Source organism: Leptopilina heterotoma, unplaced genomic scaffold, assembly GCF_015476425.1.
Source record: "Leptopilina heterotoma isolate Lh14 unplaced genomic scaffold, ASM1547642v1 Lhet_27, whole genome shotgun sequence".
NCBI classification, from domain to species: domain Eukaryota; kingdom Metazoa; phylum Arthropoda; class Insecta; order Hymenoptera; family Figitidae; genus Leptopilina; species Leptopilina heterotoma.
This window is the reverse complement of record NW_025110978.1, coordinates 1,628,072-1,645,747: the sequence shown is the minus strand read 5'-3', so window position 1 is coordinate 1,645,747 and position 17,676 is coordinate 1,628,072. Positions and strand designations below refer to the sequence as shown.

The 17,676-nt window shown below is 21.1% G+C and overlaps 1 protein-coding gene across 3 annotated transcripts; it reads left to right on the top strand.

Annotated features, from left to right (window-relative positions):
• Window positions 1-6,612: 6,612 nt before the first annotated feature.
• LOC122503800 (calcium-independent phospholipase A2-gamma-like) lies at window positions 6,613-17,106 on the top strand. Of its 3 annotated transcripts, XM_043614498.1 has the most exons (10): window positions 6,613-6,637; window positions 7,493-7,601; window positions 9,814-10,276; window positions 12,222-12,588; window positions 13,491-13,703; window positions 13,969-13,992; window positions 14,127-14,335; window positions 14,571-14,769; window positions 15,026-15,241; window positions 16,729-17,106. In XM_043614498.1, the coding sequence occupies exons 2-10, from the start codon at window positions 7,549-7,551 to the stop codon at window positions 16,980-16,982; spliced, it is 1,998 nt and encodes a 665-aa protein (XP_043470433.1). In that variant the 5' UTR covers window positions 6,613-6,637; window positions 7,493-7,548; the 3' UTR covers window positions 16,983-17,106. The 3 variants fall into 3 exon arrangements, with proteins under 3 accessions (XP_043470433.1, XP_043470434.1, XP_043470435.1); XM_043614499.1 differs by lacking the exon at window positions 13,969-13,992 and having other exon boundaries at window positions 6,618-6,637; XM_043614500.1 differs by lacking the exons at window positions 6,613-6,637; window positions 7,493-7,601 and adding an exon at window positions 8,798-8,962.
• Window positions 17,107-17,676: the final 570 nt, after the last annotated feature.

Sequence of the window (17,676 nt, the reverse complement as noted above, 5' to 3'; positions counted from 1 at the left end):
TTAAAGAACTTAGATTTTTGAAAAATTTTAATAATTCAAATTCATCTGAAATTAATTAAATTTTTTAATATTATAGATATTTAATTAATTATTAAAAATAATTGATTTACAGAATAATTTTTGTTAAAAACACTAAAAAAAATTGAAATTTGGAGAAGTTACAAAATGATTGCAGAATTTCAATTATTTTTAGTATAATTTAAATCGAATTCCTTGAAAAATATAATTATTCTTAAAAATTCGACAAAAATTCGTTAAAAGAATTCAATTATTTAAAAATTTGTTGGTAAAATTTATGAAAATTCATTTTTGAGAAACAATCAATTATTCAATAAATTATTTATTATTGTATTTAAATAATTGAATTATTATTATTATTATTATTATTATTATTATTTATTATTATTATGTTATACTTATTTTTATTTTATAATTAGATAATTAAAAAGTTGAATGAGAAATAGAAATCATCAGAATTTTTTTCATTTCTTTTCGTTAAAGCACTATAATTTGTTTGAAATATTATGTGTTTTGTCAAATCGAAATTATGCAGATTTTTTTTACTTCTTAGGGGTCGTCCATATACCACGTGGACAGTTTTTCAAAGATTTTTGACCCCCCCTCCCCCCTTGTGGACACAAAAATACATGGGATCGTGGACATTTTCAAACTTTTTTCAACCCCCCCCCCTCCCCCCAAAAGTGTCCACGTGGTATATGGACGACCCCTTAACAAAATTAGAAAATTTACTTATTTTGCATTATTTCTGTTTATGAATAACAATTTTCTTCACATAATTAGAAAATTTACTTATTTTGCATTATTTCTGATTATAAATCACAATTTTCTTTACAAAATTATTATTTTGTTAATTAGAAAAAGAAAAAAAAAAATTTGCACAATTCCTATTTTTAATCTTATTTTTTGCACCACTTCTATTTCTCAATTTCAATATTTTTAAACAAAATTAAAAGATTTCTTAAAAATAAAAGAACAAATTGTTATAATTTATATAAATTTGATTTATCATAATTATAAATTTTTAACAAAATTCCGAGTTCCTTTTGAAAAAAAAGGAAAAAATTGTATTTATTTTGCATTATTTTTGTTTATGAATCATTATTTTTTCAATAAAATTATTATTTTGTTTTAGAAAAAGAAGGAAAATATTTGCACAATTTCTATTTTTAATTTTATTTTTGGAACAGGATTTTCCACAAGAATTCAAAAATTTCAAATTCAAACCTTCTTTAAATTAAACAACTTTTAAAAGACTTTTTCATGTTTTATAATAATTAAAGATAACTAAGTACATAATAAAATCATTATTTTATATTATAAGAATATTGTTACTGTAACTTCAACAAAATTATTTTCATCATTTTAATTCAATTATTATTTTCTAGAATTTTAAATTATTTTTTATGAAAATAATAATTGAATTCCGTAAACAAATTTTATTATTTATAAAAATAATTGAATTTCTATGATATTATTTCAATTATTTTCAAAAATTTCTCTGAACTAAATGATTTTCAATATTTACTATTTTAATAAAATTTTTAAAAGAATTCAATTATTCAAAAAATTTTTAATCAAATTCTACGCAAAAATTTCAATATTTTCATAAATAATAAAAATTTCACAGGAATTCAATTTTTTTACAAATTTTTTTAGAAATTTCTTCAATTCAATTATTTTTATAAATAATAACATTTTTTTTGAAGATTCAATTATTCTTGTATATTATATAATTTTTATTATTTATGAAAATAATTAAATGTTTGCATACAATTTTATTAAATTTTTTTTTAAATAATTGAATTCTTTTTGGGAAATTTTTTTAAAATAGTAGATATATTGAAAATAATTGAAATTAAAAAAATTTTTGAAAATAATTTTAAATTGAAATTAGGACAAGAATTTTTTGACATTTATGAAAATAATTGAACTTTGGAGAAGAAGTTTGTTATTTATAAAGATAATTGGGATTTTTGCGAGAATTTTTTTCAAATTTTGAATATAGTTGAATTTTATTTATTTTTTTTTTTTTTTGAAAATAATTGAATTTCTGCAATTATTTGTAATTTCTCCAAAATTGAATTTTTTTAGTGTTTTCAACAAAAATTTAAATTAGAAAATTTTTAAATTCTAGTATTATTTTAAAAATTGCTAATTTTATTTAAAAAAAAAGGCAGTAAGAAGTTAGCCGCACGCTTTAGAGCGCGGATTTAAAGAAGAATTTTTTTTTTATGTGAATGGACCGTGTCTGACTATTGACGTATGTTTCTACTAAAAAATGTCTGACTTGATTTTTCTGAACTTTTCTACTCAAATCTAATTCTGACTTTTGACGGATTTTTCTACTGAAAAAAATTTTTTTTTTAAATAAACCATGTCTGGCTATTAATACATTTTTCTACTGAATTTCAATTTTAACTGAATTTTTTCTTATTTTACTCATTTTTTAAATTAAAATTGTCGTGTCTGACTATTGACGTATTTTTCTACTCAACAAATTTTGTCTGACTTTTGTCGTACTTTTCTACTATAAGCGCCCAGAATTTGTTCGTCTTTTTTAAAATTCACCAAACAAATGTTTTGATTTATTTTAATAAATCAGAATATTTGTTTGTTGAATTTTAAAAAAGATGAACAAATTTAACAACAAATTAATTATTTTTTTTATTTAAATAAATAAATCGAAATAAAAATGCATCCTTATTTACAAAATTTATGGCAACAAATTTATTCTGTTTATTTTCCAAATTTAATTAGCACTGAATTTGTTTTTTTTTATTAATATAATGAAAATCAAAGAATGATTAAGACTATATACCGTTTATAACTGTATGATGTGTGAAAATGTTTATTACTTGTTTATTGTTTGAGATAGTTTTCAAATACACTTGAATTTTATCTAGTCGTAGATTTCCCTTTAAAAACGTTGTACGAATATTACGTCAGCGATTTTCAACAACAACTTATAGAATGTAAACAAACCGACTTTATATATTAAATAAGGCAATAAACTCCACTTTTTCAGCTAAAAGACGCAAAACAGTTACCTAAAAAACATTTTTTTAATCTAAATTATTTACCTATTATTTTAATTTAATTTTAATTATTATTTCTGCTATTATCTCTCTAAATTTGACACTGTTAAATTAAAAGTATCATAATTGCAATAAATTGATACCAAAAATGTGGATCAAATCAAAAATTGATCCAAATTTTTGGCATCAATTTGATCCACTTTAGTATCAATTTGATACTTTAAAAAAATGTGAAATAATAAAAAATAATTTAATTAGAAATTAATAATTATCAATTGAATTTCAAATTTTTATTTTTATTTAAATTTTAATTACCTATTTCTAAATATTAATTATGTTTCATAAATCAATCGTAGTAAATTATTATTTAAATAAATGAAAACAAAAGTTAAATATAGTAAATTAACGATATATGACAAACATAAATGACTGTCATCAAATATAAGAAAGTTAATAACAAATTTGATCAAAACAAAATGAAAAAAGGGCAAATAAAATTCTTTTCAATACTAATGCCAAAAACGCATTTAAGGAACTTTCAAAACAAAACCACGTGTCATATTTGTTTGCACGTGTTTTTGTTTTTCAACAGAATCTACTCAATATTTTTTTTCCTGCTCTATGCGTATATAACATTTTTAATTAATTTACAAACATAGATATAATTAAATATTTACTTTTTAATATCAACTTTGTTTATTAAGTAAAATATATATTTACTATTTTAATAAAAATTTCCAAAAGAATTACAAAAAATTTCACAGGAATTAATTATTTATGTTCAAAAATTTTTTTAAATTCTCGTCAAAAAGTCAATTATCTTTATAAATAATAAAATTTTTCTCCGAAATTCAATTATTTTCAATAATTTTAATGAAATTCTTGACAAAATTTCAATTATTTTCAAAAATTTTTCTCAATTCAATGATTTTCAATATCTATATTATTTTAATATAATTTCCCAAAAGAATTCAATTATTTAAAAAAATTTTAATAAAATTCTACGCAAAAATATCAATATTATCATAAATAATAAAAATTTCCTAAAAATTCAATTATTTACAAATTTTTTATAAATTTCTTCGCAGTAATTTAATTATTTTCATAAATAATAGCATTTTCTACAAAGATTCAATTATTCCTGTAAATTATAAAATTCCTTTTCGGAATTCAATTATTTTCAAAAATATTCAAATTCCTTGCAGAATTTCAATTATTTTTAATAAAATTTTTAGTTGAATTTATTTAAATTTAAATTATTTTTTATGAAAATAATAATTGAATTCCTTAAAAAAAATTTATTTTTTTATAAAAATAATTGAATTCCTGTGAAATTTTTATTATTTATGCAAATAATAAAATGTTTGCATTTTGCATACAATTTTATTATTTTTTTTTCTTAAATAATTGAATTCTTTTTGGGAAATTTTATTAAAATAGTAGATATACCTATTGAAAATAATTGAAATTAAAAAAATTTTTGAAAATAATTTTAAATTGAAATTAGGACAAGAATGTTTTGACATTTATGAAAATAATTGAATTGAATTCAATTATTTTTAAAAATATTAAAATTCATTGCAGAATTTCAATTATTTTTAATAAAAATTTTAAGTCAAATTCCTCGATAAATGTAATTTATTCTTAAAAATTTTATTAAAATTCGTCGATGAATTCAATTATTTAAAAATTTCTGAATACAATTTTTTGAGAGAACTTAATTTTAAAGAACATTCAATTATTTAATGAATTATTTATTTTCTCATTTAAATAATTGAATTCTCGTAGAATTTTCTAATAAAAATTGATTTAAAAATAAATTCAGTTAAAATTTTAGATAGTAATTGAATACTAAAAGCATTATAGTGAGAATTTTTAGAAATAATTGAATTTTGAAAAGGTTTCAAATTAAAATCTTTGGACCTCTGAATTTTTCATACTTCTAACTAGGTAACAATTCTGTAAAATTAATTTTTTTGAAAAAGTTTAATTGAATTCTTTTTTAAATTATTTGAAGTTTTTATTTTCTCTAATATAAATTGAAGAATTTCAGAATAATCGAAATTTCGTAATATTGAATTGTAAACAAATGGAATTGAAAATTCTCAGTGACCTATTAAATTAAGATTTGAATTAAAATGATGAAAATAATTTTGAAGAAGTTAAAGAATCATTTGGTTTTTTATAAATTTCTTCGCAATAATTCAATATTATTTTCATAAATAATAAAATCTTTTAAAGGGATTCAAGTTTTAGCATAAATAACAAATTTTTTTTAGAATTTCAATTATTTTTAGTCGAATTTTAATCGAATTCTTCAAAAACTGCAATTATTCTTAAAAATTGTATTAAAAATTGGTCGAAAAAATTTAATTATTTAAAAATTTGTTTCAGAAATATCATAAAATTAATACTAAATTATATTTAATGAATAATTTTCTTAAACATTTCAAACTTAATTGAATTTTAAAAGAATTGAGTTTACAATTTTCATAAATAGATAAACTTCAAAAAGTTTTAATTTGAAATTTTATAAAATTTCAATTTTGAATTAATTTAAATTAGAAATTTTAAATACTAAGATTTCTGAAAAATTTTAATAATATTCAAATTCTTTTGAAGTTAGTAAAATTTCCGAATAATCGAAATTTCGTAAAATTGAATTGATTAAAAAATTTTCAAAGGACTTTGTCAAAAATTATTTTAAATAATTGATTTAGAAAAAGTTTAGTTAACATTTATAGAAAATAATAATAAATAACAATAATAATCTTTAATTATTACAAAAAATGAAGAAATTGATGACTCCGAGTCAAAGACTCGGAGTCTTCAATTTCTTCATTTTTTGTAATAAATATTCTTATAAGTTCTTGAATCAAGGAAAAACTTTATTGTAATAAATTAACATTGTTTGAATTATAAAATATAATTATAAAAATAGAAAACAAATTATTTAAATTCAATTATTAAATAATTTAATATAAAAAACATTTTTTTTTAAATATTGACAAATTGCAATAGAAATAATTATTGATTGCACTCAAAATGCACCTGAATAAAAACAAAATACATTGTTTTTCACGCACTTTCTCCCACACGACATGACAAAAATTGACAAAAATATTTATCATAGTTGAAGTTCCTAGAAGTAAATTATTCAAGTAGCGAGAGAGACAAACCACGTGTGCCAAATAAAAGCACTGTTTTACGACGCAGACGTAATCGTATGATCCCTGATTTTATACGTATATAGTCAACGTGTTTTTGTAGTTTATAAAAAGCCACCAACTCTCATTGCCTCCTCAGTAAACCAAAGAACATTCAACCGAGATTATAAACGATATCTCATATATTGACAAAAAAAACAAAAACATTTCGTTTCATTTAGTAAATAAATTTATAAACAAATTTAAATTATTGTGTTTAATAAAATAAATTATACAAATAAGTAAATTTTTAAAAAAATTAGAACAATTTTAAATGAAATAAAGTGAAGTGATTGTTATAAGAAGAATTTTTTTTCGAATCTAGTCGCAATTTAATTAAATAAGTGCTGTGATATCTATACAATTAATAATAAGGTGAATTATTTATGTTGTGCAATTAAAAAGTTCATGATCATTTTCTTTTTTTTTAGATTATAAAAGTATATAAAACGGAACTTTCTCGAATTTATAAAGATGATGCAATTGAAAAATTTTCTTCTCTTTTTTTAGCAGTGAACTAAAATTTTTCTTTATATACTTATTTTATTTATATTGTTTCAATCATTATTTTATTTTTCCACTCTTCTAAATTTGAAAATTAGTAATAAAAATATGACTAAATTAGTGACTGACATTTTGCTTTCGAATTAGTAAATTTTACCAATAAATAGTAATTTCTACTAATTTATTAATAAACTTCACAAATCTAAAAGCAAAAATTCAGTCACTAATTCAAATTAGTAATTAGTAAATTAGTAAATTTTACTAAAAAATTAGAGAAATTGCTATTTATTAGTAAAATTTAATAATTCAAATGAGTAATTTAGTAAATGTTACTAATAAATTAGTAGAAATTGTTATTTATTAGTAAAATTTACTAATTCAAAATATAAGCAAAAAGTCAGTCAGTATAATTCAAATTGAATAAACATTTTTATACTAATTCAAATTTATATAGAGTACTAATTATTATAATTTATAATTATAAACTATTAATATATTTTAATAAATTAATTGCCACCAATAATTATTAATTACTAAATTAAATTTTTTATTTAATGTAATATGACTTTATAAAACATAAAAATAGAATAAAATTTATTTTAAACAAATATTTTTACGCATACAATGTAAATATTGCTAGAAATAAATAAATGAAAACATAAATTCTATTTTTTAGGAATAATTTTTCTCAGAGATAATAATTTTTGAAAAATATTTTTTTTTCAGTGACAAGAATAAAAAAAGTGATAAAAAAAGTCTTACGAGTTAAATAAACATTCGATATGTCTTTGAGCAAAAATGTGCGACATTGTAGAAGATGTATTTCACTATCGAGGTCAGTGAAAACTTACAATAAATTTTAATATTAATAATTTAATTTAGCTTCAATAATACTCTAATAAAACTTGCAGACAATTGCAAGTTATTTAAATATTCACTCTTTTTATAATTTTTTTTTAATTATTTGTACTTTTAATTTAAATTTGAATATAAATTTGAATTTGAATTGGAATTTAAATTTATAAATTTAAATTTGAATATAAATTGGAATTTGAATTTATTAATTTCAATTCGAATTTGAATTTGAATTTGTTTGTTTTTATTTTTTTTATTTGGTAAAATAAATGGGTGAAAAGTAGTTCAAAAATTTGAATTTGAATTTAATTTGAATTCAAAGATTTGAATTTGAATTTGAATTTGAATTTGAATTTGAATTTGAATTTGAATTTGAATTTATAAATTTAAATTGAATTTGAATTTAAATTTGAATTTGAATTTATAAATTTAAATTTGAAATTGAATTTATAAATTTAAATTTAAATTTATAAATTTGAATTTAATTTGAATTCATAGATTTGAATTTGAATTTGAATTTGAATTTGAATTTATAAATTTAAATTTAATTTGAATTTGAATTTGAATTCATAAATTTAAATTTGAAATTGAATTTATAAATTTAAATTTGAATTTATAAATTGAATTTGAATTTAATTTAATTTCAATTTAACTTTTTATTTATTTATCCAAAATACACGAGCTTTTTATGCTTAAATTTAATTTTGAAAAACATAAAATAAAATAAAAGTTAAAAATAAAATTAAAAAATTTAATTTTAATTCAATAATTAATCTCACAATTATTTCTCATTTATTTTTTAACTAAATATTATCACCTGAGTGCAATTTTGAAATAAATCAAAAATAATTAAAATTTGTTAATTTAATATTATAAATAATATAGACAGAATTCAAAAACAAAATAATTTTCTTGTATATTTTTCAATATTTTTTTGTTTATTTATTTATAATTATTAGTAACATTCTTTTCTGTTATTAAATGAATTATTAATTCAAAATAAATTAATAGTTTATAATTAATAATAAAAATTCTCTCCCCAATTGTTTATTATTTAATTATAATTAATTAATAAACAGTTAGGGAGATAAATAAGTTTGATTTGTATTTTAAATATTTCGCGCCAATTCGAAATTCGAGATATCGAAAGTTTCAATTATCGTAAAATCGAAATAGTATTGTTTACTCCTTCATAACAACAACATTATCTCTTTGATACATTTTTATTAAATATAAAAAAACGTTTTGATAAATAAAATAAATAACGAGAAATAATACATAAACAAAAGGAGGGAACAAAAAGAGTTAATATGAGTGAGAAAGAAAGAAAATACAGAAAGTGTAAGTGAAAGAGAGTATTTTTTTCGAGTATTATTAACACAGCTGATACGTAACTTCCTAGCAGTGACACAATGACACAGTTTATGTGCATTAAATAAAACACGTACAATATGTCTGATTTTCGAATTATTTCAATTTGTTTGAATTCTAAATTAGAAGCCCTACTTTCTAAGCATATAAAAATAATTAAGTCGAGGAGTGACAAAAAACAAGTGTCGTGATATTTGGCATTGATATTATTACACCTTGTATTTATATACATTTTTTTCTAGTACTTTGTTTACAAATACGCAGTTCATTAATATGTTTACTAATTAAAATGCATTTCAACTGCGATTGAAATGCCTAATTAGGAAAAGAATTCTCCTATTCTTACTAATACGTTTAGAATTTCTTTTATAGGCAAAGAAAATGTAATTAGTTTACCGAAAAACAAAGAAATGTTTTCCTCAATCAATTAAAAATTGTTTCCTTCATAAAATTTTAATAATGAATCTCTTTCTGATTTTATATTACAATTTACCTGAAATTAGTCAACAATATATTTTTTGTTTATAATTCTGTTTACAATGTCGTAAACATTATTATAATTTTATTCCCTTTTGTTTGCAAGTTTTTTTCTAAACTAATTTAATTAATTTTGGTAGATTTTACAATTCTTTTAATTATATATTTATTTGATTTTTACGTTATTTATTTTATTTTTATTTAATTGATAATTAGGTACTGTCTTATTTATTTATTTATATTTTATAAACGGCCAAAGTTTTATCTTAAAAATAAAAATAATAATAAATTTATTTTAAAAATTGGATTATCTTATTTTGATTTTAATTAAATTATAATTGCAGGCACTTAGCAGAGAATGCAAGTCGAGATGTCAGTGGAAATGGCTCAACTCTAATGGGAAATTTAATACAAAAATCAAAAATGTCTATGCCAAATCAGTGGAAATTTTTAGCTGTAATTAAAGATTTTTTAAATAAATCCGCGTACGAGAAGAATTTACAACTAATTATAAATAAGGATTGGATTGATTTCTTTCATAAATTAACTTATTCACAAATTGAGAGTATAAGAAGATTTTCATCAATTGAACAATTGAAATCCTTTTCAACTAATAATGATGATAATAATAAAAGTAATGACAGTACACGGAAGGTCGTTGTTGTTTCCCTTGATGATGAGAAAAGTGTTATTCAAGAAGAAAAACCAGTTGTGAAACAACCAATTAGTCACGAATTGAAAACACCAAAACATGAAGTGAAACAACAAATTAGTCAAGAATTAAAAACACCAAAACATGAACTGAAGGTAAACATTCATTTATTTTTAAAATATTGAGTCATTCCATTATATTTCGACTAAAGTCGTTGCCGACTAATTTTAAAAAATTGTAATATTTTGCAGGAATGATTTTTAAGATATTAGGATCACCGAACAAAACGAATTTTTAAAATAATTTTTATATTTATTGTAAAATAAGCATCTAAAGTATATGAAGTCGTAAAAACTGTCACATTTTCATATATCAGAAAATATTACAGAAAACACATAATTTACTATAAAAACGTAAAAAAATTATCAGAATTTATTAAGAATGAATTATTTTATTATTATAAATTAGTAGAAACAATTATTAATGAGAAATATTAAATAAAAAATGATTTTAAAGTTCACCTGGCAAATAACCTATTTTTGCAAATTTCATTCACTAAATGTGAGAAAGAGAAATTATTAAATTGAGGCCTTGGATCCAATAACTCGCCCGACGCTCGGAGACTCGCGTTAATGCCAGTCGGGTAGCAGTGAGTGGCCCAGAGGCGCTCACTGCTCACTGACTGGCAGTTGCGCGTTCCTCCGAGCGTCGGGCGAGTTATTGGATCCAAGGCCTCAATTGAGTAAAACCTTATGAAATATAAAGTACCTGTGATTAACTTTTAGTTTTTCTTATCACTTTCTTCCTTTTTTCTTCATAAATGTTAAAAAATAAGTAATTAAAACTGGCACTTTGCTTATTTTCACGATTTTAAAATGCAAATAACTTCTGCCCAGAAAAATGAAAAATTACGAAAATTGGGCAATAAATAATTGATCAGTAGATACACTCACTGGAAAAAGATTTTCTTTGGTCCCGAAGCAATTTTTCGAAATAATTAATTTTAAACTTTTCACTATTTCTATCAGGTTAATACATGTGATTTTTTTAAAACTGAAGTAGGTTCAAAACGATTAAAAAAGAAGACCAAAGAAAATCTTTTTCCAGTGAGTGTATCTACTGATCAATTAATTATTGCCCAATTTTTGTAATTTTTCATTTTTCTGGGCAGAAGTTATTTGCATTTTAAAATCGTGAAAATAAGCAAAGTGCCAGTTTTAATTGCTTATTTTTTAACATTTATGAAGAAAAAAGGAAGAAAGTGATAAGAAAAACTAAAAGTTAATCACAGGTACTTTATATTTCATAAGGTTTTACTCAATTGAGGCCTTGGATCCAATAACTCGCCCGACCCGACGCTCGAAGGTACGCGCTAATACCAGTCGGGTAGCAGTGAGTGGCCCAGAGGCGCTCACTGCTCACTGACTGGCAGTTGCGCGTTCTTCCGAGCGTCGGGCGAGTTATTGGATCCAAGGCCTCAATTTAATAATTTCTCTTTCTCACATTTAGTGAATGAAATTTGCAAAAATAGGTTATTTGCCAGGTGAACTTTAAAATCATTTTTTATTTAATATTTCTCATTAATAATTGTTTCTACCAATTTATAATAATAAAATAATTCATTCTTAATAAATTCTGATAATTTTTTTACGTTTTTATAGTAAATTATGTGTTTTCTGTAATATTTTCTGATATATGAAAATGTGACAGTTTTTACGACTTCATATACTTTAGATGCTTATTTTACAATAAATATAAAAAATATTTTAAAAATTCGTTTTGTTCGGTGATCCTTATATCTTAAAAATCATTCCTGCAAAATATTACAATTTTTTAAAATTAGTCGGCAACGACTTTAGTCGAAATATAATGGAATGACTCTATTTTTTTACTAATTTTTTTACTTATTATTTTTATTAATAATAACTTTATTATTTTTATAATTAATAACTTTATTATTATTATTAATAATAACTTTATTATTATTATTAATTAATAATATAATAACTTTATTATTATTAACAAGAATAATAAGTATACAAATAAAATTATTATTAACAAAAATAATTAATAGTAATAATAATAAATTTACTGTTTCAGATGTCAGAAATATTGCAATCGATTCCAGTTGAAAAAGACTTTAAAGATCATATTCTTTCCATCCCACAAATTTTATTGGCTCTCATGCCAAAATTAAGTAGTCAAAATAAAGTGAAAACTTTCTCGATTCCAAAATGGAAGACAAATATGTATAAAAATGTATCCAAGCACAGTATTCTTTCGAGAACAAAACACGTTTTAAATAGTATTGCAACTGCTGAATCGTATCCGTCAAAATGGAGGAGAGTTGAGGATTTATTAGTACATATCGATCAGTATCCCGAAGCTCGTTATCATGCCATTAAAGAAGGTGGTATTGGAATTTTATTAAGAATGCGGCAAAATACCAATGACAAACAAGTTAATGGTGAGAAGAAACTTTTACAGAAAATTTTCATTTATTTTCAAAGCATTAGAGTTTATTTTTATTACTATTATTAAAAGTATAGTTAATACTATTCGATTAAAAATACAAAAAAAGTCGTTTATTTAATTCAGAGTTGTCACAAACATTTTATTTTGAATTTCGTAGACCTTTCACTGATTTCTAAATCAATTATTCAAAAACTTGAATAATTTTATTAAATAAATATTTAAATACTTCTTATATTGTACTTACACGAGAAAAAAACTTTAAATTTAAAACCTTATGAAATTTAATAATTTCTAATAAAATTACAACTCTTCCAAAATTCAATTATTACATTCAACAATTTTTAACAAAACTTCATCTCTAAAGCAATTATTTTTAATGATTTTCTAGAAGTTCTTCGGGAATTAAATTATTTAAATAAAAGAATTTAATTTTTTATAATAATTGTAACTGTAACTGTCCATATTTTTTGTAAAAAGTTATTAAGGCATAAAATTTTCAAAAAATTATGATAAATAAATTCTTAAAATTAATTTTTTAAGAATATTTTAAAATAATTTTTGAAAGATTATAATTTTTTAATTATATTATACAATTGAAAAAATTCACAGCAATTGAAATTGGGTAAAATCTTTGAAAAATAATTGAATTTTTGAAAAATATAAAAAAAATATGATAAAACAATTCTGAGAATTAGTTTTTTTAAAATATTGTGATGTAATTTTTTGACAATAATTGAATTTCTTTAAAAAAATTGTTTAATTAAAAAGAACTATAATTAATTTTTTGAAGAATTTTAATTAAAAATTTTGAACACTAATGTTTTCTCCAAAATGTTAAAAATGATTCTAAAAAATGTTAATTTTATTATTATTAATTAAAAATTTTCTTTGAAGATTCGGTTCGAGAAGCTTTAACCGTTTTGGGCCACGTTGATCCACTCCCTAATCGAGGAATCAGAATTCTCTCAATTGATGGCGGTGGAATTCGAGGAGTTATGGTCGTTGAAATGTTGAAGAAACTCGAACAATTAACGGGAAAGAGAATTTACGAATTATTCGATTATATTTGTGGTGTCAGTACTGGAGCAATTCTCTCATCAGTAATTGGTAAATATTTTTGACCTTTATATTTTTTCTGTAAAACTTTTTATTTTTTTTATAAAATTTTATACCTATTATTTTTGTAAAACTTTATAATATTTTTTTTATAAAACTTTATATTTTTTTTATAAAACTTTAGTTATATTTTTTTATAAAACTTTTTATATTTTTTTATGTTTTTAAAATATTTAAAAATAGTCTTGAAATAATTTGGAAATAAATAATCATGAAAAAAAATTGAAAACATTCTTTTGTCGTCATTTTCATGCAGCGACTACAAAAGATAATGGGGAAGGTATGCGTATATTTTTTAAAAATAATTTTTCTTCTGGAATTTTCTCCTTTATGTCTTCTTTAAATAGATAGATAAATAATTTTATTAACAAGTTATAAAATTATTAGACATTTATAAATTATTCCTATTTCCAGGAGGGGCGAAAATGAAGACCTTAGACGAAGTTTCGGTACTTTATAAAGATTTGAGTACACAAATTTTCACTCAAAGTCCATTGAAAGGAACAAGTGGTCTTGTGTGGAGTCATGCCTACTATGATACAACTCTTTGGGAAGAAATGCTGCAGGATCAATTAGGCGACAAGGAACTTATCAAAACATCGCGTGAGCCGATGACACCAAAGGTAATTTTTTCATTATTTTAGAAAAGGATTTTACTTTCTTGAAGACAGTAATTACTTTTTATATACAAAGAAAGCTTAACATTTCTTCAAAGAAAGATTAATATTCCTTCAAAGAAAGCTCTGAAGAGAAAAGAAAAAAATAGCAGTGAAGATGAAAGAAAAATGAAATTAAAAAATAAAATAGAATTAAAAAGAAAGATTGCAAATATAGTAATTACTTAACTTTAATTTACAGTTTTCAACGGTATCTGCCGTTGTTAATCTTGAGCGAGTTTCGGCATTCGTCTTCAGAAATTATACACTACCTCATGGAGTGGAAAGTCAGTATATGGGATCTTACAAACATAAATTGTGGGAAGCTGTGAGAGCTTCAGCTGCTGCTCCAAGTTATTTTGAAGAATTTAGAAAAGGAGATTACCTTCATCAAGATGGAGGTACTTATTAATATTAATTTACGTTAATTCCTCAAAAAAAAATTGAAATTCATAATTCATTATTAATTCTACAATAATATTTTGTATTTATTTTTATTTATTTAATTAATAATTTAATTATTACTTCATTAATATTTTTTATTTACGTTTATTTGACATTAATTAAATTTTCAAATTAATTTCTAATTTCAAGTTTTCTCTTTTCGTTGGAAATTAATTAATTTAAATAACTTAAATTCAATTGTCTAAATTACAGGAATATTGGTAAATAATCCATGCGCTGTTGCCATTCACGAGGCAAAACAATTGTGGCCGAATAATCCAATTCAATGCGTTGTTTCTTTTGGTACTGGGCGAACTCCTTGCTTTACCAATCCCTGTAACGAAGATGAAATTCAAGAAAAGGGAATTGCAGCCTCCAGTTGGAAGGAGAAGTTCTACAAAATTCTCGACAGTGCAACAGATACAGAAGGTATAATTTTAAACTCTATGAAATTAAATTAATAATTAAATTTAAAAATTAAAATAAATAAAATAAATTAAAATAAAATTACCAATATTCAATAATTAAACCTATTATTTACTACTTTTTTACGACTTGATTGTATTTGGATAGATTTTTTTTAGATTTGTGACACTAAAAGCTACTGTTTTCTTTCTATTTTTTTTTGTTTTGAGAATTTGCACTACTTTAAATTCGCTAATAGTTGAAATAAAAAAATTATTCTCAAAAATTATAATAAAATTCTTTGAAACGATTCACTTATTTTCAAAAATTTTTCGAAATTCAATTATCTTCAATATCTACTATTTTAATAAAATTTGTCCAAAAGAAATCAATTATTTAAAAAAAAATTTAGTAAAAATTCATTTATTTTTCATAAATATTAAAATTATTTACGGGATTTCAATTCTTTTTAATACTATTTTAATAAAATGTCTTAAAATAATTCAATTATTTTCATAATTAATAAAATATTCTTCTCTGGAACTCAAATATTTTTAAAAATTTTAATAAAATTCTTCGCAAGAATTCAATTGTTTTATAAATAATAAAAGTCATTGCAGATTTTACATTATTTTTAATATAATTTTTAATCAATTCCTCGAAAAATGCAATTCTTAAAATTTTTATTCAAATTCCTAATAAATCAATTTTAAAAAAATGTTGATAAAATTCTTTACAAGAATTCAATATTAAGAAATATCCAATTATTCAACAGAATTTTTTTTGTATTTTAATAATTTTTATTACAAAAATTATTAATTTCTTATTTACTTAAAAAATGGTTAGTTTCGAATAATTTCAAAATTTTGACAAAAAAATGATCGAATTTAATTACAGTAGTAATTTTTAGAAGTAGTTAAATTTTAAATTGAAATCATATAAAATATTTTAATTCCTGTGGAAAAATAAAGAAGTATATAAATATTTATTTGAAAAAAATTATTCAAGTTTTGAATGTAATTTAATTAAAGAAATTAAATTTCCAATTATTTGAAAAGTTTGTCAAAATTTAAATGAAATGAATTTTAAATTTTAAAGAAGTTTATTTTCTTTTAACTTTTAAAAATTATTTTTAAATATAATCGTATTTTACTGAAGAAAGTTTATATTTTCAATAATTAATATTTTAAATTAAAATTTAGAAAATAATTTAATTTTGAAAAAATTTTGAATTGAAATTGTCAACAGGATAAGAAAAAATAAATATTTTTGATGGTGAAAATTAGAAAAAAATCAGGAAAATAAAATACAAAATCAAATTTTTCTGATTTTTGTGAAACGTCTAAAACTAGTTTTTCTCTTCGTCAAATTTAATTTTTCGATAGTCACTTTTTTACTACTATTTTTCAGTCTTAAAGCTACTTTTTGCTGCTTTTTCAAAAATTAATTATCGAGTGCAAAGCCTGCAGTCATTAAATTATAAAAATAAAAAAATTTCTCTTTTTTTACAGCGGTGCACATTATGTTGAACGACCTCTTGCCAGATCACGCCTACTACAGATTCAATCCCTATTTATCTGAAATGTTAACAATGGTTGAAATTCGGCCCAATAAAATCGAACAATTGGAGCAGGATGTCGCCATGTACATTCGAAGAAATGAAGAAAAGTTTCAGCAGGCAGCTGAAGTTTTAGTGCAAACAAAGCCAACGAGCCAAAAAATTCAAGATTGGGTGAGAATGCAGAAGAAAATGTTTAGCAGATAAATGAAAACAAAAAATTCTTTTCTTTCCGCAAAAATATTTTGTACATTCCATTTTCTATTTAATCTATTCACTCAAAATTTTTTTTTATTTAGAAATTCTTCTAAATTTTAAAAACTGATAAATAACGAAAAATTGGCATATAGAAAAAACTTTACAATTTTTAACAAACGAGAAAAAATGAAAAAAAGAGGTAAACAATTTTTTTTATAAAAATAGATAAGGCATTGAAAATGATTTAGTCAAGTTTTATTTCTTTCATTTTAATCAAAAAAAAATCTAGTTTACTTCAATAGTAAACATATTTTTTGAAAGAAAATGAAAAGTGATATTGAATTCTAAGTTTTTAAAAATAAAAACGATGATAAAAAGAAGAATTAATTTTTCTTCCTGTGATATTATATTATTTTTTTTTTAAATTTTTTAATTATGAAAATATTTCTCTCTATAGCGTTAGTTTAGGAATAAAATCATTCTTTTACCGTTTTGATAAAATTAAGTCATGATTTATATGTTTTTTTTTTAAGATCAATGTTTTAATTTACCATTTAATTCTTTAATGTCAATAGTTTATTGAATTTACCAAAACGAGTATTATAATTATGTAGAAAAAAATACCAGTTTTTTGTTACAGTGAAAATTGAAAGAAAATTAATTTTTCTTCATTTTCGAAAGAATTCTAAATGTAATTTTAGTT